The sequence below is a fragment of the Haliotis cracherodii genome, unplaced genomic scaffold (genome assembly GCF_022045235.1).
Source record: "Haliotis cracherodii isolate W230 unplaced genomic scaffold, xgHalCrac1.p SCAF_20, whole genome shotgun sequence".
NCBI lineage: Eukaryota > Metazoa > Mollusca > Gastropoda > Lepetellida > Haliotidae > Haliotis > Haliotis cracherodii.
In genome coordinates, this window is record NW_027266276.1 from 5,395,856 (window position 1) to 5,421,908 (window position 26,053).

General features: G+C 42.1%; 1 protein-coding gene across 1 annotated transcript in view; it reads right to left on the bottom strand.

Annotated features, from left to right (window-relative positions):
* Positions 1-1,164: 1,164 nt before the first annotated feature.
* LOC139470301 (probable G-protein coupled receptor 139) overlaps positions 1,165-26,053 on the bottom strand; it is a 35,447-nt gene continuing 10,558 nt past the window's right edge. The window contains exon 2 of the mRNA XM_071252662.1: positions 1,165-2,296. Within this exon, the coding sequence (XP_071108763.1) occupies positions 1,165-2,265 (1,101 nt within the window). The 5' untranslated portion in view covers positions 2,266-2,296. The remainder of the gene's footprint in view (positions 2,297-26,053) is intronic.

Genomic DNA, 26,053 nt, shown 5'->3' on the forward strand with positions numbered 1-26,053 from the left:
GGACATCAGTGATCACAGCTTTGATCTTCTATGTTCATTCCTTCTGACAGGATAATACATTATTGATGTCTCTTCTCGTCCTGTATCCACAAATAGATTATGATGGCGTCCAGATGGGCAATTCCTTTGATCCATAATATTGAGATATTAACAGATAAGGTATCCTCGGCCCATGACAACCAACTAATCTGTAGCCTGTTTGTAAGGCGGGATTTGATTGTAAGGCAGGTAAAGCTGAATGGGTTTCTAAACCACGAGATTGAAAGTCGAAGCGTGTACACAAACCTACAGCTCGTTCAATCCCGTATAATCCCTGATATTAACACATCCAACTTAAATGACAAAAAAGTGTACCAGCTCATACCAGATATTGACGCTACTTTTAATTACTTCACACGTGATGAAGGCGCATGTTCGAATGTGATACTATTTACGGCTTTTTCATTAGACGTAAAGTCGGTCACATGACCTTGAAACTGACATTTTTCACGAGGCTGTGTTATGGAAACACTGACGGACCACTTCCAAATTCCTAAGGAAACCTCTGGGAATTCCCTTGCATGAATGAATGTAGAAGCGTTGTTTCTGGTCATTTAAACCCTTTAATCTTGAATAAAGTTAGACGTTTTACCGAATGCCCGTTGACCGTACAATAATCTGCCAATCGGACAATGATGAAAATACCTGTGATCGCTACAGGTTCATTAAAGGCTTCGGAAATCCCTCCCGTCAGGTTTATCGTTGCAGCCATTTTGTAAAAGTATTACGACGCGTCCCTCGAAGTTTGAAAATAGTGATAACATAACTTGGACTGACATTCACAGAGTTGGAGTACGAACCTTCATAGAGCGAGGGCGATAGTGGTGTTAAAGCGACAAAACCCTTTCCATATCCAATAGAAATCTCTGCATAAAGCAGAGTCGATTGTACGATTCCGACTATATCACGAGAATGTGTTTATGAATCACTATCAAATACAAATGATAAAAGGTGAGCGTATCCTGCCCCACCGTAGCCAACAGTGAGATTTATGATGTCATTGGATAGTGATGATGTCACAATGGTCTGCAAACACTTTGTCTTTGGCCAATGTTTCTCTTTGCGAGTTCATGAAAACAGATATTGACCTCTCATAAAGTGGGTCACAGGTTCACAGGTCACAGGTCAGTTGACCATCATGTGCAGGTCCTCCTCCCTCCCCAATGTCGACCTATTCGTGGTGTTGGAGTTGTTACTGTCACGTTGGTGACCAAACATCGTCTTGAGGAACTGGTAACGGAACTGCCTGCCGGCGAAGAAGTACAGATAAAAGTTCACGGCGTGGTTGGAATCGGCGAACATGGAAGTAAGCACGTCAACGAAACGTCGTTGCACCTGTTCCAGAGAGGACTGAGGTGGGCCACCTTTGATGACGAGCATGACGACGCAGCGAGGAATGGTCAGTATGACGAACACAATGGTCACGCTGACCAACATAATCGTGATGTGGTTGTCATGACAACCAGACCCTGATCGCTTGGCTTTGTTTGAGCAGCTTGTGTTCACGGCTAAATCACGGCGGATCTTGGAGGACTGCTGTATGTTGTAGACGATGAGGAAGTTGAAGACGATGAGGACGGTACAGGGGATGAATGCGTACACCGATGCGCTGATCCAGTACCAGTATTCGGTGGTGAAGTCGGTGTAGTCGGCGGAGTAGACACAGCCGTTGACGGAGTTCACCATTGTCCAGAAAATATGCATGTGTAATGCGCAGAGACACGAAAATATGATACACGTAAGGACAACCGTTCGCCTTAATGTCCAGATGCTTGCAACCATCAGAGGAAACCTGACGGCCATAAAACGTTCTGTCGCCATGGCAACCAGAATCCAATTTGAAAAAGCAGCTGTAACAAGCCCAAGGAAACACATGAACCGGCATCCAGCAACCGAGAAGGCGTTTGGGTGATGTAGAAGCTCCATGAAAATTGATTTAAGAATGAGAGCAACGTTGTCAACGATACTTAAAGCTGCTACGTAAAATGTTGAGGACTTCAGCCGGGACATTTTCAGGATGGTCACTATGCTAGCGAGGTTGCCTGGGAAACCGAGAACCAGTATGAACAATATATAATAGCGTTCCATGGAACCAATCACACTCAGAGCATTGGAATACTCCGTTGTACTGACGTCACTGGTCACGATTCCTGACGTCATATTCGAGGTGGTGTTCAAAGTGTTGCCGTACTTTATTAAGCTCGTATTCATGTTGCGCTGTTCCATCTTCCCGAAGACAGCAGATCCGTTATCCCATCTGAAACACAGTTGGAAAAAGCTCAGTATTATTTGTTTGTTTGTTTGTTTGTTGTTTAACGCCGCACTCAGCAATAATCAAGCTGTATGGCGGCGGTCTGTAAATAATCGAGTCTGGAACAGACAATCCAGTGTTGACATCGTGAGCATCGTTCCACGCAATTGGAATACGAAGACATGCATTAACCAAGTCAGCTAGCCTGAACACTTGATCCCGTTAGTCGCCTCTTACGACAAGCATAGTCACTGTTCACGGCGGGCATGGGTTGCTGAAGACCTATTCTACCCCGGAATCTTCACGGGTCAGCTCAGTATTGACGCAATCATGATGCACGATGTTGTGATTAGTGATAAATGTCGTCGCTGTACTTTTGATTCAGCAGTTTTTATTTACACAAACAAGTTAAATACATCTCAGTCACGGATATCCCAGTGGTCTAAGGCGCTATTAAGTGACGCGCCCTTCAGGCTTGTCAGAAACAAGAGCTCGGGTTCGAATCCCCACAAGTCACCCCGATTATGTTTCTCGGTTGGTCAGAACCATACAGGTACTCGTCGGTTTAAGCAAAGCTGGAAAAGTCCAGCATCACTTCAGGCTTTCCTCCAACGTCAAGCAGACACATCGTGATATAACTGAAATACTGTCCAAAACGTCGTTAAACCCAACTCACTCACTCACTCGTTTGGATATATGAATCGATGGTAAATCGATATTATTTCAATCCAAAAGTCAGGGGATAAAATATACCAAAATAAAACATATCCCTGCATAAATATTTCTGTTTGGGTTCATACATACATGTATACTTGCGCATAAAAATAGAGTATAATACAGGATGTACCACTTGTCATTAGGTGCACATGCATGAGTGCGTCTCATATATACGTTTTCTATTATGTGTGTATACTAAAGTCATCAGCTTTTCAGTATGTTTCAGGGTATGTGCGAAATCGCCTCCCCTCAAAGCGCTAGTAAAATCTGAAACATTATCATTTTATGTTTTATTCTGGTATTGCAACGTTTATTTGAAACACCATTGCTGTTTTATTCCGCTTTGGGTCCATATTCCATATTTTTATATGACAGGCTACCACGCCAAACAAATTACCACATGTCTTCATACGCAGTGAAAAGTTCAGGAGGTTTTCGGGCTTCGGTTAACGCCTTACACCGTTTAGCAACCAATCAGATTGTGGCCCGTTCGCGTTTGTTTAATAATTATTTTAGATCTGTATTTACTTTATATTTGATATTTAATCAAATGCACAGCTACAAATCGAATATTTATTATTCAACAATAATTACCATTTTGAAACGAAAAGTAATGTGATACCGTTCTCCGCTATCAGGCAATTAACTCTTTAATTGAAACAGTTGATATATAGGTCCTTTTAGGTACGTCCCCTCTATTCATATTGTCTGTCTACCACCTCGCCTTCCATGACTTGATCTATGATATCCATGACGCTGTACAATTATAGACTTTATATGAGGTCAATACCTATTATGTGGACCCGAAAAAATCAATATTGACCGAGGACGAGGTATTGATGTCATATCAAGTCTATAATTGGTTTATCATATAATAAAGCTAGGCTAGGGTTACCATTCGTGACCAACTCGTGTTATTCCGGGACAAGCCGAATAGTTCTTGCCGGTTACGGAAAGGTGCGAGTGGGGACGAATGTAGGGTTACAACAAACGGAGACATCTGATTAGTTAGGTTTGCTGAACACCACTTTCGGGTAATTTCCAGTCTCAAGGCAATGCCGTAAATTATCAGACAGGAGCAATGACATGTGACCGCTTCACAATCATTGAATATGGCGGAAATCTTTGCATTATATAAAAATATCGGTTGATGACCTATTGGATTTACAAGAATTATTGTAAAAAAATGTTGTTGTGGTTTTAACGTTGTTTAAAAACCTTCATGTTTGTTTGTTAACAGATCGCCTCCGTGGTCCAGTGGTAGAGCGTCCGCCCGGAGAGCGGAAGGGCGGGGTAATGTTTCCTCATGGTAAATTGGGGACACGAGTGCACGGGTAGCCCATTCACCAAGTCCGCTGTGCAGAGTTGCATCCCTTGGGCACGCCAGAAACCTATGATTGTTGGTTCGAATCCCGGTTCGCCCCGATTATGTTTCTAGGTTTGTCAGCACCATACCCATGCTCGTGGGTTTTACCGATGTGGTAAGCACGTGAGACCTGCATCACTTCGGGCTTTCCTCACACAAAAAGCTGACACGCCGTGATATAACTGGAGTACCGTTCAAAGCGGCGTTTAATCAAACTTACTCACTCACCCATGATAAATTGATATTCATATCATTGATAAATGTCCTCGAGTTGGTCCAATATGAATTATTGACTGGCCCTGGAACGTGGATTTCACAAACCGAGTAGCCAAAGAGCGAGGTGCGCGTGCGAAAGGCACAGGGAATACATTTCACGTGCACAACAGTTTTCACAGTTGGCTTTAGATTTCTTGAAAATAGTTTACATGTTTTGTTGCGTCGTAAAACAACAAACAGACTTTACCACTTTGGCGAAACAAACGAGCACGGGTATGTGTGCCGACAGATCTATAAACTAAATCGGACCGCCTCCGTGGTCTAGGATTTCGATCCCAGGCCGCGTCATACCATGGTCATTTATAGATGGTACTTGTTGTTATCCTGCCCGGCGCTCGGCATTATGGCTATAAAACAAGTGGTATGCGTTCCTTAAACGTAACCTTAGCTTGTGACGTGAGGTGAAGTGGGTTTAACGTCGCGTCCAAGATTATTGCACTTATACAGCGATGTACATGTACGTGTGTGTGTTTGTGTTACTGCTTGTGCTAGTCCGGACTGATGCCGATTTATAGTGCTAGCTCACTGAGATACCATGCCGCAGTTTAACATGAATACCCCACTCAGACACAGTGTACTGACTCCGAGCCGACCAGTCCTTAGTTTTAGCCCCTTAATGCCGAGCACAAGACAGGGTAACAACAAGTACCATCTTTTAACGTCTTTTGGTATGACGCGGCCGGGGATCGAATCCCAGACCCTCCGCTCTCCGGGCGGACGCTCTACCACTAGACCACGGAGGCGGTCCCTTAGTTTGTTACGATGACGATTCATCGGCCTTCAGCTTGCCGCAAAAGGCGACTGACGGGATCGCGTGGCCAAGGCTCAGTGATTTGGTTGATGTATGACATCGTATCCCATGCTCATGATATCAATCTCTGGATTGTCTGGTCCAGGTTCGATTATTTACAGACCACCGTCGTGTAGCTTTAATATTTCTGAGTGGGGCGTTAAACAGCAAACAAAATCTAATTGTCTTTGACGGCACCCCCTCCCAAACTGAAGCCGACACATTAACGAAAGGATGTCCCACCAGCCATGTTATGGCCTCTGCAGCCTCCCATCTCTCCAACAGACCATTCATGGTCGGTGGATTTCCTCTTCGCCAGTCCCGTTTGTTAAGATTTTGGGGCAGTGAATCGTGATAGAGGATACTTATTCTATCGTTAACATGTTTGAACTTTATCATGTGCATTCCAGCGGTATGTCCACGTAAATGACAGAGATGTTTCAGTAGAGCAATCAATTATCAGGTGTACGAACATTGTCTATTGTAGCATCGCAAGGTTTGATTGCTTTGATGTATGCTAGTTTAGTTGTTTTTTTCATGACGTCAAACAAACCATTGTGGAAAAGAAAATAGGATATCAACTAGATACAAAATACCTAAGCCTACAGTGTTAATGACATAAGAGTTCTTGTCTGTCTGCTTACTGTCGCACTTATGACTATTAATACTCAAGACTGGACGACACCAGGCATAGGTTGCTGAGGACGAGGCCTAACCAGGAATACCAATGGGGCAACTACACTTTATAAACAAGCCTCTAAATGACACGACTTGACATGTAGCTAGGCATGGGAGGAACTGCTGGAGTCAGGTCTGGTCGCCGACGATCCACCTGTCAAATGATCCGTTTTTACCATGCGACATAATTTGCTTTTAACACCAGTTCAGAACAGTTATTCATAAAGTGATCAGTGATATCAGGTTTTATGTAGCAACTAAGAACACGCAAATCACCATCTACAGCGTTACAGTGACATTTAACGACCACTGCAATCTCAAATGATATATGTTGGCGTCTCTGAAGACACAGAGTGATACATCTCGGAGTAAAACATCTGATTTTAATGAAGTTGTCAAATATCACAAGAACAACACGAGCAACGTAAGGATGTCTGCGGGTACGTTTTTGTGTGTTTACCGCGCAACTCGAACTATCATGTATCGGGTGAGGTGAAGTGAAATTGGGTTTAACGTCGCGTCCAAGATCATGGCACTTATATAGCGACGTGCATGCACGTGTGTGTGTGTGGCTGCTTGTACTAGTCCGGACTGTTGCCGATTTATAGTGCTAGCTCACTGAGATACCATGCCGCAGTTTAACATGAATACCCCACTCAGACACAATGTACTGACTCCGAGCCGACCAGTCCTTGTTTTAGCCCCTTAATGCCGAGCGCCAGACAGGGTAACAACAAGTACCATTTTTTAACGTCTTTTGGTATGACGCGGCCAGGGATCGAACCCCGGACCTTCCGCTCTCCGGGCGGACGCTCTACCACTAGACTATGGAGGCGGTCCTCATCATGTATCGAGAGTTCTGTAACTTTTACGGGAGGTGGCGTGGCCTATAGGGGTTAAAGCATTCGCTCGTCACGCCGAAGACCCGGGTTCGATTCCCCACATAGGTACAATGTGTGAAGCCAATTTCTGATGTCCCCTGCCGTGGATGCTGACATATCACTAAGAGCGGCGTTAAACTGCACTCACACTCTCACTATAACTTTTGCATTGTTTTTCCATCAATCATTCTTCAGCAGGCTTGCCATTTCACAATGCACTGAACCCACTTCGTGTTTTAATTGGAAAGTTAGATTAAAACATAGATTTTAGATCTCAGACAAAGTTGAATCATCTGTATGCATATCACCGACCATCCTTAAACAGTTTCATATAGGTTATTTATAACTCATAGAAGGGACATTGTCGCATTGTCGCCCTTACAAGAACAAGCAAAACGTGTCAAAATTAACCAAAGCGCGACAATGTGACATTATCAAAATGTCGCATTGTCGCGTTGTCGCGCATTTTAACACGTTTTTGATGAGGCGACAATGCGACAACACGACACATTTTGACTTTGAAAATATAAAAAAATATTATTCAAAGCGCCACAACGCGACATTGCGACAAATGGCTAAAATGTCTCGTTGTCACGTTGTCCCATTGTCGCCCTTTGGTTAATTGTGACACTTGTTGCTCATTTTTGTAAGGCCGACAATACAACGCGACAATGTCCCTATTAGGAGTCCATAGTTATTCCCCTCGCAGTTATAACGTTATTGTTCGGTTATAGCGAAGCTGAGATTTCATTTATCCTTAGAATCTATAACGTAACGTCGAATCATAATGGAATAGAGAAGTTGTCAGTAGTTGTCTTTACTGCTTCTTATCCACTTCTAAAATGACAAACAAACAGTTCCTGAGTCATAGTGAAATAACATACATGTCTTTGAGTTGACAGCAATCACAATATAATCTTACAGCTGTTTTGAACTTACGTTTTGTTGACCATTCACCTACCTGTACGTTGACATAGGGCGACCAGTAGCCATAGTGAAATAACATACATGTCTTTGAGTTGACAGCAATCACAATATAATCTTACAGCTGTTTTGAACTTACGTTTTGTTGACCATTCACCTACCTGTACGTTGATATAGGGCGACCAGTAGCCATAGTGAAATAACATACATGTCTTTGAGTTGACAGCAATCACAATATAATCTTACAGCTGTGTTGAACTTACGTTTTGTTGACCATTCACCTACTTGTGCGTTGACATAGGGCGACGAGTAGCCATAGTGAAATAACATACATGTCTTTGAGATGACAGCAATCACAATATAATCTTACAGCTGTGTTGGACTTACGTTTTGTTGACCATTCACTACTTTTACGTTGACAGAGAGCGACCAGTAGCCACATCACAGGGATCGGTGTCACATAGTAATACCACCATGGCCTACACACTATGCCGGATCGGTACTCTGACCCGAACACATATTGCTAACATGTGCGCAGAAGAAGCGCTCAAACATTTGATGAATGAGTAAATAAGTTGCAAGTGAGTCCATGGCAATAGATCGACTAAGCCAAGCAATCGCGTTTGTGTTCATGCTTCGCAAACAGATTTCTTTGTAGATCACGCCCACCAGCGGAGTACTGTTTCATGATTGGCTGATATTGTGTTGTATTATTGCGATGAACGATGGAGTTTAGGGCGTTGTATACGTAAAAACTGCCGTGCACGCTGATTTACAGCAGCGTTTTATTCTGTTTTACTGTTTTACTGTGATCAAAGATAAGTAGTGCCTATAAGTATGTACTTGTCTTGATTGCAATGATACAATATGAACCTAATATTAATTAATTTATATTTTATTCTGCCTTTTTAGGATAAGTATGTAATCATTATCTAATTTTTGTTGTCATGGAGAATGTTGAGATGATACGTGTACATCAGTGACTTTGTTGGGTTAGGGTCATTCTGAATCTGGATCGCTCCGTGCTCCTGTGGACCCTTGTGGTTCTGTCGTCGGACATAAGCATAAGACGTTAACGCAGACACATACACACACACAAACAGACACACACACAGAGAGACACACATACACACACACAAACAGACACACACACAGAGACACACATACACACAGACACTCACTCACTCACTCACTCACACACTCACACACTCACTCACTCTCTCTCACACACACACACACACACACACACACACACACACACACACACACGTGTTCATACAAAACTGTCCGCAATGGTGTTTCAAGATTAATGGTGTCCATGCTAACGAGGGTTCCTGACATATCCCTCTCAAGTACGTCCACACACACACACACACACTCACTCACTCACTCACTCACTCACTCACTCACTCACACACGCACACACACACATACACACACTCACTCACTCACTCACTCACACACACACAGGCACACACACTCACACATGCACACTCTCTCTCTCTCTCACACACACACACTCACTCACTCACTCACTCACACACACAGGCACACACACTCACACATTCACACACACACTCTTTCTCTCTCTCTCTCTCTCTCACACACACACACACACACACACACACACACACACACAATAATCTTGAACGCGAGGGGTTACCATACAGGTCTTGCACAAGATTAGTCTTAATCGCTTCCTGCAGATGAATTTTCCGCCCTGCAGCCATAGGCCATGGCCAGGTACACAGCATGGACAGTTTATCTATTACAGATCCCTACAGACCAGCGTATATCCTAGGGATGCAGGAGGCTTAACCCTCGTGGTCACTGTTTGATCCTGATTAAAGCGCGCTTTTTTCCACAAAGGGATTTGAGATAGCTTGTCCAATTGCCTTCAGGATCAAGAATGGTCATTGTATGGTCATCTGCCACCGTAGTGGACTATTGTCTGACGGCTGTAACCCGCACAGATATATGTAATGCTTCACGGACTGATTCTAGAGACGTAGAAGTGGAACTATACCACTCAACTTTGCATAGGGATAATTAGATGGCATTATTGTTATATATACACTTGACATAGTATGAGTTAAAGATAAAAGTATCCCTTCAAACGTGGAGTAGTGTATATTTGTGTAGTTCAATATTGTAATTGTTTTCTGGGTTTTCGGTTAAATGATAAAAAAAATATATAAACTGTAGGGCAAAATTTGATACGGATGTAATAGTTTTTTGGGACCTTTATGGTCGCTCTGGCGAATAAATAAGCAGAAAAAAGTGTCGGTGTAATATTATAGCTATATAGAGAGAGAAGGTCGGTCGACAATACGAATATACCAGACTCAGTAAGTCATTTCAGTTTCAGCTGTGACCACTTATAATTATGTTTTTGTATGTTTGATAGGTTATATATTACTACTTCAAATGTTTAAAGAACATATGTTTTCATATTCTGTTTCAGTGATCATTGGAGCCAGCTGTTAAATTAATGCCGAACTGTTAAAAAAACTCGTTCTTCCGTTAAACAATGACTCAAATATTGAATTCGATACCCTTATGGAAAAAACATAAAGCAGTAAATTAATACACATGTAAATGTAGGTCAGACAACCATTAAATTGATATATATGTACATCTTTTTGGCTGATACACATTATACACTTTACATCGCTGTCTATATTTCTGGGTGTGTGTGGTAGTGGCGGGGGGGTTGGGGGGGGGGGGGGTTGCACTTGAAACCTTAAAACGTGTTGTGGGTCATTTGAAAGGGGAGGGGGGGGGGGGGTGGAAAGGAACTTTAGCTTTATTAGGCTATTTTAGAATGTGCATTAATGTGTAACCTTTGTGTGAGTAATATATTCTGAGATGTTTAAATTACGAGTTGATTGTAGTTGACTGCGTGAACGGATTTTAAAAGCAGGAGCACGGATGGAAAGCGGTTCTTGTTGAAGACATATAAGAACATTTTTTAGTCTGTTTAATCCTTCATAGTATTTCAACTACCTTATTCTGGCCGAGAATAGCTGCAAACTTCCACATGTATGTGCAATAGTGATAGCGCGCCTCCTCTCTTGTTCAATCTGATAGTTGTGATACCAGGTGTTCGCGAAATGGTAATTACATCCTGCCCCACCTGTGTCACCGTCACAAACACATGCAAAGACAAGTCAATTGTTCACCTGAACAAAACAACACGGGAACATATAGTATAAGTAAAAGTGGGGAAATGCATCAGACAGCCCTTTTGTCACCGATGCGTCAAATTTGGAAATGTCCTCCACGTGTCTACATACAACTTTTAGGAAGCTTGACTAAGGCCTGGAATGGTGTAATTCTTATCGTATGACTTTCTTTGAATTCTTGGTAGAAAGAGCATACTCGTACCTCAAAATTTTGAAATGAAAACACCAACGAATATTGCTCGACATAAAGGGAAAGTAGACTATTGAAAGTTGAAATCATCCATCTTGTCATACAGTCTTGTGGAGTGTGTTTTGTCACTCTGGATATTTATGCACAGATAGAAATATGAAACAGGACGGGTGGTCTCGCTGGTGTCCTTTATTTCTAGCTCAGGTCTTGTTCTATTCATGAATCATACATTTTATCTACATTATTTCCTTTTTACTGGAATGATCGATTGTAATAACACGTTATGTCTTATTCATGATCAATGGCACTATCTCGAACAGACAATATACTTGAACGCTGTGTGCCTTTCGAAGTTGCAAAAATATATCACACACTCATATTTATATTTGTCATACAAAAACCGTTGTGACTGTCCGGCCCAACACAAAAACAATAACACGACTTTCATATAAAAATCAAATGTTTCTCTGGCAGATTTTCCACTAAATTGCTGAGGGAGGTAGGACTTTTTTAATATTATTTATTGAAAACAAAACTTATGCGGGAGGATTTTTCATCACGAATACCAACAACTGGGTACAATAGAACTCGGCTGTTAAATACAACGTCATTTCATAGATGGCGACGACGATGAGGTGACGCGGAAAATTTGTTTCCTTTGGCAATAAAAATGACTGCCGTGTATGAAGTTTATTTGGCAGGATGAAACAAAATCATTTACGTCATGACGAGCAAAGCAAACTATACCAAACTATATATACTCTTCAAAAAAAGAAACTTGACATAGATGTAAAACCACTTTTTGCCAAATATCTAAAATAATTAGATTAAATGAGAACAAAATATTCAAACAGAAAGATGACGTGTCTATAATTCGCGAAAACACACGAAAGCACATAAACGTAGCGTTTGGGGATCAATTTTACAGCTTCATCCAAACGCAACCGCTTGTAAAAATCGGGCAGCACAGGATCCTGCATTTAGGCATGCAGGCCCCCTGCTGAATGGGTATAAAAATCCACATCAACGGCTGTTCATACAGTCCTTATAACGGCAGTAGAGGCGGTGACAGAATGCCAAGACTGAATGCAGCTCAACTGAACAACGCTATTGGGAGATTACAAGCTGGAGCAACTCAGCAAGAAGTGGCCAGGAACTTTGGCGTATCCAGACAGACAATCTCCTCACTGTGGACCCGATACAACAACACCAACAGAGTTGACGACAGACCAAGGTCAGGAAGACCAAAGGTGACAACCCAAGTACAAGATCGATACATCCGGCTGCGACACCTCCGAGACCGCACTACCACAGCCACGTCTACAACCACACAGATCCCTGGGTCACGCAGAATATCAGATCAAACGATACGCAACAGACTGAGGGAGGCTGGACTTTTTGCACGAAGACCTGTTCGACGTCATGTATTGACCCCATGTCATCTGGCGGACCGTCTGCTTTGGTGCCAACAAAGGGTTAGATGGGCACTTGCATGGTGGAGAAATGTACTGTTTACTGTTGAGTCCCGTTTCCTACTCACACCTGCTGATTGGCGCGCACGTGTCTACAGATGTCGGGGTGAACGTTATGCCCCCAACTGTGTGCAGCAGGTTGTCCCATTTGGCGGCGGGAGTGTCATGGTATGGGCCGGAATTCATCACGGTGGTAGGACGCCTCTCGTGCATGTGGCAGGTGCATTGACAGGTGTGCGTTACAGAGACTTGATCCTACAGCCTTACGTTCTTCTCAACGTCAACGTTCATTGCAGACAGTTCCAGCAGGACAACGCTCGACCGCATATTGCACGTGTTTGTCAGGACTTGTAACAGCACAGCAACATCCAGACACAACTTTGGCCAGCCCGGTCACTAGATTTGTCCCCGATTGAGCATCTGTGGGAAGAGTTGGATCGACGCGTTCGCAGAAGGAATCCACCGCCCCAAACACTTCCGGCGCTTCTTGATGCACTTCAGCATGAATTGCAGCACATCCAACAGCGTGTTATTGACAACTTGATTGCATCTATGGGTGGTCGGTGTCAAGCGGTGATTGATGCACGTGGTGGGCACAACAGATACTGACATTTTCTGTACCCCTGTGACATCGTGTTACATCGTTAACTGTATCGTGTACGTGTGTCTGTCTAGGTGACACGATTAATGTTTTGAACATTGTGTACATTGATCTTCAAACAGTGTTTCAATTATGGTTTCTGTGTCCTATTTTGAAACAATCGTATTATATTACATATTGAAAGTGAGTGTCAAGTTTCTTTTTTTGAAGAGTATATAAGGCTTGACAATTAGATAAAAAAGAGCATTTGTAATAATATAATACGCCAATGAACAGAAATGATACAAAATCATAATGTTCTTGCAGCTAAAGGACACGAGAGGTCAATGATATGAGGGTGTGTTGTCACTTTAAACATTTTGATTGAGATTAAAGTCATTCTGCATGGATGGAATTCAAATGATCACAGTCAATATCGTGTGTGTCCCCAATTGGTTTTAAGACGTGACCGCACGGGGAAGGTTAAACGTCGGAATGCTTCATTGGGTATGCGGCGCCAGTATTCCCCTAATGCCTGTATTAATTCAGTTCTTGCAGGAGGGTTAAGTCACCTGGCGATCAATGTTGTCTCAGAGGCGTTTAACTACTGATCGACATGTCAGGAGAGCGAGTTTGCCAAGGCAACTGAGGTAATTGAATTCTGCAAAAAAAAAGAAATGCAAAAGTGATGTGGGATGTATATTTTATATACCATATAAATACTCAACAGATGGTAATCGAATGTTCAAAATTGACACACATCATTGTCATTGACCCAGGTTCCACATGGAACAGTAGATTTTCAAGGTGAGGTACATCTATGCTAAATATATTGTATAACCACCATCAGAGTCCAAAACTGACTGATATCGACGTCCAATTAAAGCACGATTTGTGGCCTGGGGAATATTCACCCACTCTGCCTGCGGTGATTGTGCCATCTGTCGGAGGTACTGTGGTTGTTGCTGACGTGATCGTAGTCGTTGATTCAGTGCATCCCATAAATGTCCGATTGGGTTTATATCTGGAAAACTGGAGGGCCATGGCAGGACCTGAATATTGGGATTCCTCTAAAAGACTGTTGTCAGTCTTGCCATGTGAGGCCGAAGTATCTCGCTGTGCTGTTAAATTTCCCTTAAACATGCACCAAGTCTGTTCTACCAGTGTAGAAGATGGCTGCCCACATCATCACGCTTCCACCACTAAATCTGTCCACTCCTGTATGCTGCTTCTGGCTTAAAGTTCCCGTCGACGCCAGTAAACATGACGTCTCCCATACTCACGGCAAAGCATAAAACGTGACTCATCACTAAACCAAACTTGTCTCCATCGCAGTTGTGGCAAAACTCTATGACACCATTGATGCTGCAGCCGACGATGCAAGTCCTCAAAATGACCCCTGAAACTGGTCGTCTAGCGGAAATACCTTCAGTGCGTAGACGGTTCCTCACTGTTTGGGCTGATAAACTACGCCATCCTGTTATCCTGTGATGTTTCACGAAACCAAAAATGTACGAGTATATTGTAGTCGCCTGCGTGAACGGATTTTAACAGCAGGAACACTGAGAAGGGTTCATCTCAGAGTTATGGTTGGATCCTATCGAGCTATCAGAATAAGATTGAAATTGATGCATATAGCGTAGGTCTCTCCTTTTCAGAACAGTTAGAGTTGAGGAAACTAGAATTAGAGGAAAGGGGGTTTCAACTTGAGGCTCAAAGAGGGGAGAGGAGGTTGAAACATGAGTTCAGATTAAAACAGTTAGAAGTTTGACAAGGTAGAATTCTGGATAGTGCTTCTGATAGAGTCACGATAAAAGACTGCTACCGGTATTTACCTAACTTTGATGTGTCTGGGAAGAAGACTTCTTCAGACAGTTTGAAAGAATAGCGGGTGAGTTACAATGGCCTGAGGACTATTGGCATATTCTCGTTCAGTCAAAATGTAATGGCAAGGCCACTGTGACGTATACCGTATTCGACGTAATAATCGCCCACGGCGATATTTGCTAATATATTGGCTAGTGAACAATCCCAATTAGCACCCCTTCCGATTGATCAATGTACACAAGACTTATTTATTCGTGTATAATACGTGTGTTATATGCATCCTTAATTGTGGGAAATTAGTTTTTGGAAAAAAGCATCTGTCGTATATAAACATTTCAAGCTGTCAGCATAAACCACGAAATTTACTATCTTTTAACCCTGTTGTTTTTCACCAAAATAATATTCTAATAAGAGCCCCCTATCTCTAATTTTGATAGTGCCCTGGGCGCTTATTGTGTCGAATACGGTAACTCATTGGATGATATGCAAGCTAGGAATTACCAACAGGTTATATCAGCAATTGTCAGGTCTCTTGAGCTGACGAGTGAAACATATCGTCAGCATTTTTGAGGCCTCAAGAAGGCTGGTTCTGAAGGTTTCGCTAAGTTTATTGATAAGAAGGGCAATTTGTTTGATAAATGAATCAATGAGCTGTCTGCGCTTAGAAATTTAATGGTGTTAGAAGAGGTCACAGATGGTATGCCGCCTGGTTTGAAAATTCTCTTGTCAGATCTGAAAGTGGGGAAGTTGGCAGAAGTCGCTGAGGTGTCAGAAAATCATGTTCAAGTACGCAAGGGTCACTCATCAAGTACAGGTTCCTCTCGTCGCAGTGCAGGTTCCCGTAGTAATGATAATTTCAGTCACGGCAACCGTGGTACGTTTGGTAGACATACTTATGGGTATAACAGACTAAGGGTGCCCAAGCCTGGGAATCAGTTCTGTTGCTGTACCGACCTCAGACAGGTGAATGCTCACGTCAGAAACGACTCACATCCTCTGCCACGCATCAACGACTGCATCGGGCACACAGTCTATATAATGAAGCTGGACCTTCTCAATGGATTTACTAGATTTCTCTCCCTGAACGCACGAGGAGGATACTGACCATAGCCATCCCAGACGGACTATTTCGATACCGTTTGATGCTCTTCGGTCTAAAGACGGCGGCAGCGGTGTTCTGGCAGACATCCCCTAAGTGAGCGTGCTCCTTCATGACCTAATCATCGCTTCCTACTCCTGGAAAGGTCCCCTTGCCATTCTACCCAAGTGCTAGATGGACTCCAGCTGGCCAACCTAACGGTTAACATAGAAGTGCGAGTTCGGGCATGCCAAGGTGAGTTTCTTAGGTCACATGGTCGGAGGGCGAGGAAGCCTTAGGCTTAGTGTTGGCTCTGAAAAACTTTGAGATCTATGTGCGTGTCACCGGATCATAAATCCAGTCTGTCTTAGGTCTGTAACGTCGGTACACGTACATTTTATTCTCTGGCTGTGTTATCATCTACTTTTATCAAGTATTGATTTGATACATGTTTTCTACCTTATTCCTGTATGTAAAATGTTGTAGTAACATTCATTTTCGAAGAGTAGCGGGATTATTAAGTCCATGTAGATATATCTCTTATACAGTCTATGTATGGTAATTTTTGCCACCTCAATAACTGTACATATCTGGTTGTAAATCTTTACAGATGCCCTTAGATAACTTATGTTCAGCTCTTTATTTTGAAATCTACATCTCCCTTATTGGTTAGTAGTTAGTTTGCTATTCAGGTCGCCCCTATGTTTGAAAACACACTGTTTAGCTCTCCCCCATTCTTTCGCGTTCCTCCTACTGACCCAGAGAGATTGTTTTCTCTGAGGTCCGCGTGTCTCGTATAAAACTTTTGGCGAAATGATGTGACTTTACCTCCAGGTATCGCTTTTTACGGGTTATTTTGCTGCTGGTTTGGTCAGGTCGAAGTTTTATGAAGTAAGTGATTATGGGGCTGTTTTCTCTCAGGTACTGACCTACCCTTGTGGTACTGAGCTAAAACTTATTATGTTTTGTACCCGTTTTTCTAGTCATCTGCCGATAGACAACTATCCTGTGATAGTTTAGTTTGGCTCAAGTACCTATTTACGACTAGGAGTGAAGTTACTCTTTTGGTCAGGTACCTTGTATCTTTTGGGAAGTCTAATATTTCCTTGGCCAGCCTAAGTGACTGAGAATGTTGTCTATATGACTAGTTAGCTATTCAGGCATTTTCGTCTATTCTATTATCCAAGAGACTTGCTTTAGGGATAATCCCTCAGAGTCTATGTAAGCCCGTTGAAGTTATTCACTAATTAGAGTGTTGAATTAATTAACTCATAATTGTTCATTGATCGCGACCGATTAGTGGCAGGTCTATGCATCTTTGAGCTAAAACTTGCATCTTGCCAATTATCTTTGTCAAAGTGTTGAGTTAGCAACTCTCCCTTTTTATTACCGTTATAACGTTGCTCACATGTAGCTATCCAGCTTGTATATTTGCCTGTCACCCTGGCTGGCGCCAGGAACTATAACAAGGACAATTCGGCTCACAGTCATTATACTGTATCTGAGTGGGCTGTTCATGTTTAACTACAGTATGGCATCTCTGTGGGCAAGACCTTTATATCAGCGCGCGCGACGTTAATCTATGAATGTCAGGAATAAACATCATGTATTCATATTTCAAACTTAACGTCATTTTTTGTAACGTGATACCAGTAACTTTCTTCTTCTATTCTGTTCAATATTTATTTGCTGTCGAATATTGACATCAAACCTTACCAGATCTTGACCAAAGCAAACCATGCCACTGTCATATAACATTGTTTATTACTTATAATGAATAACTGAATACTGAATTGCGTTACATATTTATGAAATTTCTGTGACGAGTTGATTTGACATTTGAAAGTACATAATCCTTGCCCTTCATTGCGACAGGGAACCAGACCCAGTCCGTTGATAATTAGCGTGGGCAACGACCACTGCTGCCAAGGCTAGTATGGTAACTGAGGACGAAATGTGACAAACCCCATGCATCAGTGCTGTCAACTGGCCTGACGCTAAAACATGAAGTTATGTCCTTTCTTCTTTTGGATAGGATCATTACAAAGATCCATTAAAAAGTACAAAGAGGGAGATATTGCTGAGTTCAGCTAATGTACCCCCAAATCCCTTTCTAGAGATTAACCACACTGCTGAATAACATCTTCATATTTATCTACATATCTTTACAAGGACATATATTCACAGAAAGTCTTTGGGACACGTGGAATTAATACCATGTGGATTTTCTTATATCGTTTAATAATGTCCAATAGTCAATTCCCTCATATTTGCGCTACCTATCTGAACTAGACGTAAAGGACACCAGTCAAAGAGATTAATCGGATTCACATTTAGATAGAGTCACAAAAGGTCAATATGACTTCAACTTTCCCTTTACGTCGGGCAATATCCCACCAGTTACAGCCTGTGGTGTCTATATTTCATAACGTTTGAAGAACAATGCTCCAGACTGTTTAAAAAGACCGAAATTGCCTGCAAGATAAATTACATTGTTGCAAGGTGTTTTTTGTTTAAAAGAATTCAGACTCATAGTTTAGGCTCCAGATTTGACTACAGAGACTGAGAATCTGGGGGAGATGTGATTTTGTCTCTCTGAATCTCTATGCATAGATCTACATATGAATCCGATGAGTCTGTTTCATTGCCTCTTTCATCACTTTTATCAGGAAGGAAATTGGTTATTTGACCGTTTTTGAATGGTATCAGATCATCCGTTTTGACCATAATGTCAATCCAGTGGTTCACGGAAATGATTGCACATCATCTCTTCTTTGTCATTACATGGCGATGTTCTAACAGCTGCATAAGAACAGCTATTCTCCGATCACATCACAAATTGGTTTGTTCTCGTTTTAACTTTTGTTTGCTTTCCAACAAAGGACGAGATCCCTTTGGGATGTACATAATTTGTTTCCAGGTGTGTTCTTATGAAAGAGAAATAACTTTGTTCATGTCAACAATAATACACAATCTGACATATATAGATATAAATCATATTTGGTAAGATCAAGTGTTGAGACATTGTGGTTTATTCTTAACCATATTTGTTTATGCACGCAGCAAGATTCGAACAACACAATCAAGTGATTGACATCATGAACATCGATCTACAAATTTGGGATACGATGGCATGCATGAACCAAGTCAGCGAGCCTGACCACCCGATCACGTTAGTCGCGAGAAAAGTGGAGATAATAATGCTTCACTTGCTTGTTCAGATAGTGTTTTTGAGCTAGGGAAATACTACCATGTGATGAAAATAGTAAACCCAATTACTTAAAACTATTTACATTTTCTAGCTGCTTATTATCATTGACAATATTTCCTTGTTTGCTGTCCTACCAACCTTACTAAATATTACAACTTTTGTCTTATCAATATTACAGGTCGCCATGGTATTGCTGGGAATTTGCTGACACTGGTGTTCATTCATCCACGAAAACAACCGTCGCAACAAGAGTGAGTGAGTGAGTGAGTGTGGTTTTACCAAGCTTTTAGCAATATTCCAGCAATATCACGGCGGGGGACACCAGAAATGGGCTTCACACATTGTACACATGTCGGGAATCGAACCCGGGCCTTCGGCGTGACGAGCGAACGTTTTAGCCACTTGGCTACCCGACCGCCGCCGTCGCAACCAGAGGACCTGATTTGTGGGATATATTGTCCACTGATAACGTGTAATCAAGTAGTAACAAATATAACATAAAGAGTATACGAAAGTCTTATATTTATGTTATTTCCACGTTTTGTTTCCATGTTACCAAAATATCAGAAAGTTTTGTAAAGCGTTTGCCTATATTTCTATTCTCAACCAACAGCCTTAATGCTTTGTTTGTATCCAAGGTATTTTCCATCGAAACTCGCTTGCAGCTGCATTTGAGACCAGTCCAACTAGTCCAACATGTTAAATGAAAATTAAACAGAGGAATTAGTTCACCGCCTAATTGACATATCAGCACAGTTTCATGAAGGAATAGTGAAGTGCTTGAGTTATGCTCGTGAACAGATGGGACGGACAGGTGGGCAATTGGACAGACGGACAATCAGTGCACACGGACAGGTCATATCCCTTGCATACCGATGGATAACATATCTAGTGTTGTAAGAGGATTTCTCCAAAGATTCGACCTTGTCATTTTGAGTCTAAATTTTTCTTTCCAGCCACGACGTTATCCCAAGATACCCCTCTGTCAGCGTCAGTTCTTGAAAGGCTCCGGTCTTGTTACAAGGTTTTCTCTGCAGGTTCGAAGTCTGCGTGACCCACATGCATTAAGTCGTGAAGATCGGGGAGTCATTACTTTCACATGAAGAGGCTCAACACATCAGTTGGCAGGTCTCAGTTTGTGCTAAATGCGTAAGACGACGGGGGTGACACGTGTTTTCAGACATTTCCAATTAAACCTCAACCTTCTTGATCTCGCATGCTCATAACGTCGGTTGACGCCATTATCGCGTTCAGTAAATTGCCTCCTGAGGCGATTCGACAAACATTTAAATAATCCCGATTGAGGATCATTACAAAGCGACAAATTGACGTTCCCTGTCACTGTACAGAGGTAACGTGAAACATGGCAGAGAGGCGACTATGCTTGTCGTAAGAGGCGATTAACGGGATCGGGTGGTCAGACTCGCTGACTTGGTTCACGCACTTCATCGTATCCCAGTTCCGTAGATCGATGTTCATGATGTCAATCACTGGATTGTGTGGTTATTTATCTGTGCTATTGCTGTGTGCACACAATGAAACAAACAAACAAATATGGTGAAGAATGAACACAATGTCTTAACACTTGACCTTATCAAATATGCTATATACCTGTGTCAGCCAGACTGTATACATACGTTGGGAGAACATGCTCTCAATGATCATATATTCACTTGTGCAGAATATCGTCTCCGATAATTTACATGTGTGCCGAACATTGTCTATGAGATCATACGTACATGTATGTTTACATGTGCAGAACAGTGTCTATCAGATGATATTTACACGTGTGTAGAAGATGGTCTATCAGACCATATACTTACTTGTGAGGAACACTGTCTATGAAATCATCTATATATGTGTACAGTTGGTTGGTCGCCGCACTCCGCAATATTCCAGCTATATGACGGCGGTCTGTAAATAATCGAGTCTGGACCAGACAATTCAGTGATTAATATCATGAGCATCGATCAACGCGAAAGGGGTCGATGACATGCATCAACCAAGTCAGCGAGCCTGACCACACGATCCCGTTAGTTGCCTCTTACGACAAGCATAGTCACCTTTTACGGCAAGCATGGGTTGCTGAAGACCTATTCTACCCCGGATCTTCACGGGTCTATATGTTTACAGAACGTTGTCTATCAGATCACCAGTTTTATTCAATATGTGTGCAAAACGATGTCTGTATATGATATATATACAGGTGTGTGGAACATTGTTTATCACATCATATATTCACATGTGCAGAACATTGTCTTTTAGATCCTATGACTAAATTCTGTTGTAAATCCAGCAGAACATCTATTCAGTTTTATATACATTTATGTATTATGAAAGTATGAGCAAGTCAGTGATCCAGGGTGATTTTTTACCATACATCTCTACTGTTATTATCTAATTATCCTATGAAAAACAGCTTTGGTCTGACTTCCTTATGTACTTTCTGACACACGTTCATTACCTATGCATGTTGAGCGGTTGCAAGTCCCAAACGTCAAACTGTTGAAATGAACAAAGTTATTTCTCTTTCATAAGAACACACCTTGTAACAAATTATGCATATCCCCAAAGGGGCTAACTCGTCCTTTGTTGGATAGCAAATTTAAAAGAAAAGACGCCAGTTAGTGATATGATCGGAGAATAGCTGTTCTTACGCAGCTATTAGAAAATCGCTATTTAACGACGAAGAAGAGATGACGTGCAATCATTTCCGTGAACCACTGAATTGACATTATGGTCCAAACAGATGATCTGATACCGTTCAAAAACGGCGAAACAGCCAATTTCTTTCCAGTGATTTACCCTCCTGAACCAGAGATAAAAGAGGCAATGAAACAGACTCATCGGTTTCATATTTAGATCTTCGCTAAAAGACTCAGGGTGAAAAAACAAGACTGTATAATAAGTGGGATGAGTTAACTTTCCAATAGTCTATTGGGTATTTATGTCGAACAATATTCCAGCAGCTCCAGTCCTTGGTGTCTACATTTCACAACACTTCAGGTAAAATTGAGAATGCTCTTTCTACGAAGATTTCGGGGGGCATCATACAACTCTTGCTCAGAAGTTGTTTGATCAAGGCTACAACATTCAAGGCCTCAGTAGGCCTTTCAAAATGATTTATTGTGGACCTGCAGAGGATCAAAATGATGTCCGATGAAATTCCTTATTTTGACTTGTACCACATGTTCCCGTGTTTTTCAGGTGAACAATTGACTTGCCTTTGCATGTGTTTGTGATGAGTGCCAGAGGGGGAGCCGGATACGCTTACAGGTGTAATAGGTATTCCATAGTGATTCATTTCAGGATTGACAGTGGATTTCTTTCGGTTCATTGTACGTCAGCCCTTGGTTTCACATTGTAAGCTTCGACTACCTTGAATTCTGCAAAAAGGAACCACCACCCCCCCATTCGCCATTTTCTTTTCTTTTTCCGACCGCCTGCCCCCCCCCCCCCCCCCCCCTCTGGGAACATTTGGAGATGATAAACACAAAAGTAAGTAAAGACGCCCTAAAAACTTTCTTGTATTCTCAAACTATGGTATTTTCCCGTGGCAAGGGAGTTAACTGACTACAAAAGACCAGTTTCCACCCAGTTAGTCAGTAAACTCCTTTGCCTCGGGAAGATGAAACTATGGTTGACGCCTGAGACCTGCATCACTTCGGGCTTTCCTCCCATATTAAGCTGACACGCCGTGATATAACTGGAATACTGTTATAAGCGGCGTTAAACCCAACTCACTCACTCACTCACTGTTTCGGCGAATAATCGAGACTGGTCATTCTCAGTCGTTGACGTTTTATAAACACCATATAATCTTCCCCAGGCTTAGGTGTATTTCACATTGGACAGGGATTCTGCAATCAAAAGATACAATCTTACTGTTCCCTGCATCTGCAATCCTGATGATGACTTCCAGCTGATGCTGTTTCGTTCCTTTTCTGATTCCGGTTAATCCCCTTGATTCGATCGTGGCTGTACAAATGAGGTGAGGTGAGGTGAAATTGGGTTTAACGTCGCGTCCAAGATTATTGCACTTATATAGCGACGTGCATGCACGTGTATGTGTGTGTGTGGCTGCTTGTACTAGTCCGGACTGATGCCGATTTATAGTGCTAGCTCACTGAGATACCATGCCGCAGTTTAACACGAATACCCCACTCAGACACAGTACACTGACTCCGAACCGACCAGTCCTTGTTTTAGCCCCTTAATGCCGAGCGCCAGACAGGGTAACAACAAGTACAATCTTTTAACGTCTTTTTGTATGACGCGGCCTGGGATCGAACCCTGGACCTTCCGCTCTCCGGGCGGACGCTCTACCACAAGACCACGGAGGCGGTCGCTGTACAAATGACCTATCCATACCCATATACGCCTGGCATCAACAGCGTCTCCTTGATAGGAGAGATCAGAATGGGGTATTTTCAGCTTGTACATGGCGTGTCGTTTCCATAACATCATCGATCGGCCATTTACTTACCACTGAACTCTACACCCACACACACACACTGAACTTCTGAACAAATGAAATGTGTACATTTTCTCGTTTTCTTATTACGCAGTCCGAGTCGATGTATACGTTCTTCAGTAGTTCAGTCCACGAAATAAAGTTATGTACAAGATTGAATATTTTTTTAATTTGAAGTTTACACGGTATACGGCTTTTCCATTGGACGAGAGGTCGGCACATGACCGCGAAATTGACGTTCATAAGTGTATGAACGACACAATTTGACGTTCATACGTTTTTCACGAGACTGTGTTCTTGAAATGACGTAAACACTGACGGACTACTTCCACATTCCTTGGGAAACCCCTGGGAATTCCCTACCACGAAAACATACATTAGCGTTCTTTCTGATCATTTAGATCATTTACTCTTTGTCTCAGCGTTTCAGTATACGTTGAGAAGGTCAAAGAGCATGACTGCATGATTGTTCACGAATATCCTCGCTGCGGCCTATCCTAATGAACAAACGAAGAAAAGCACATCTAAACTATTGTAGTATCGACTCGATCCGTGATTAGGCTGACATTGACCGTCTCCAGCAATCTATGAATTTACCTTAGTGTCTGTTTGGCGCATCTTTATTCACCTTTCAATGATCGGCCAGTTGATCAATGATGACTAACACATCTAACCGCCACAGGTTCATTAACAACTTCGTTTATCGTGTCGGCCACTGTGACGTCTTGTACTTGATGTAAATGTATTACGACGCGCTGTCATTGTAACTGACTTACTGAGGTAGTTCTTTACAGACCTTTCTCATCTAATGAGGATATTATTTGAATACATGTGCTGCGTAAGATGTTTCTGAAGAGCAAGTTGTGCATCCATACGCCCATGTCACCTCTCTTTTTGAGGAACTATTTTACTCCGCGATGTAGCTGGTTGTCGTATGGCTGTCAGTGTAAACATGAAGTCACACGTACAAAACAAAAATTAAATTGTGTTTAGATTTTGGCCTACATCCTTTGGGGTAAGACATTGTGATAAAAAAATTATAAGAATTGACTTTCACTTTGTGTGAGTTCATTGGAGTATGAACTTTCATAGGTTCATTAACAACTTCGTTTATCGTGTCGGCGATTTTAACGTCTTGTACTTGATGTAAATGTATTACGACGCGCTGTCATTGTCACTGACTTACTGAGGTGTGCATCCATACGCCCATGTCACCTCTCTTTTTGAGGAACTATTTTACTCCGCGATATAGTTGGTTGTTGTATGGCTGACAGTGTAAACATGAAGTCACACGTACTAAATAAAATTGTGTTTAGATCTTGGCCTACATCTTTTGAGGTAAGAAATTGTGATAAAAAAAATCATAAGAATTGACTTTCACTTTGTCGCAAGCTCCGACGTTCATACAGTTTGGCCCTCACTCTATGAAGGTTCATACTCCAATGAACTCACACAAAGTGAAGGTCAATTCTTAAATAAAGGTGTTTAGAGCTGAGAGGGTGAAAATGGGGGTAATTGTTTGATTGAATAGATGATCTGTGTTCTATAAGAGAGATCAATGTTGGACAGGCGTAAGTGGCCCTCTGACTGCACAGTGCAGGGCACTGTCTAATGTCCATTGCCTGGTCTAGATAATGTAATTAGTAATGAGACATTTACTAGAAAAGAGGGGCGGTCCGGCAGCTTAGTGGTGAAAGCGTTCGCTCGTCACGCCGAAGACCCGGGTTCGATTCCCGACATGGGTACGACGTGTGAAGACCATTTCTGATGTCCCCCGCCGTGATGTTGCTGGAATATTGCGAAAATCGGCGTAAAACCTCACTCCCTCATTTTAGAAAAGAAATTTGGGGACCCAGAAATTTTAAACTGCTTACCCTTTGGTGAACATTGTGTAATCTCTGATTTTTGGTGATCCATTCATATTATACTCAACAACAATAGTTCCTGTGACACCAATATTTTAGTGTATTTTTTGGTTTTTTTGGTAAAGTTTGGTTTTCAATATTGTAGTACATGTATGGAATCAAGTCACAAAAATGCAACTGCTACAGAAAAGCATGCATTCTATGCAAAAGTGGACTTTTATGCAAGCCACATGCATTTCGCTACCCAAG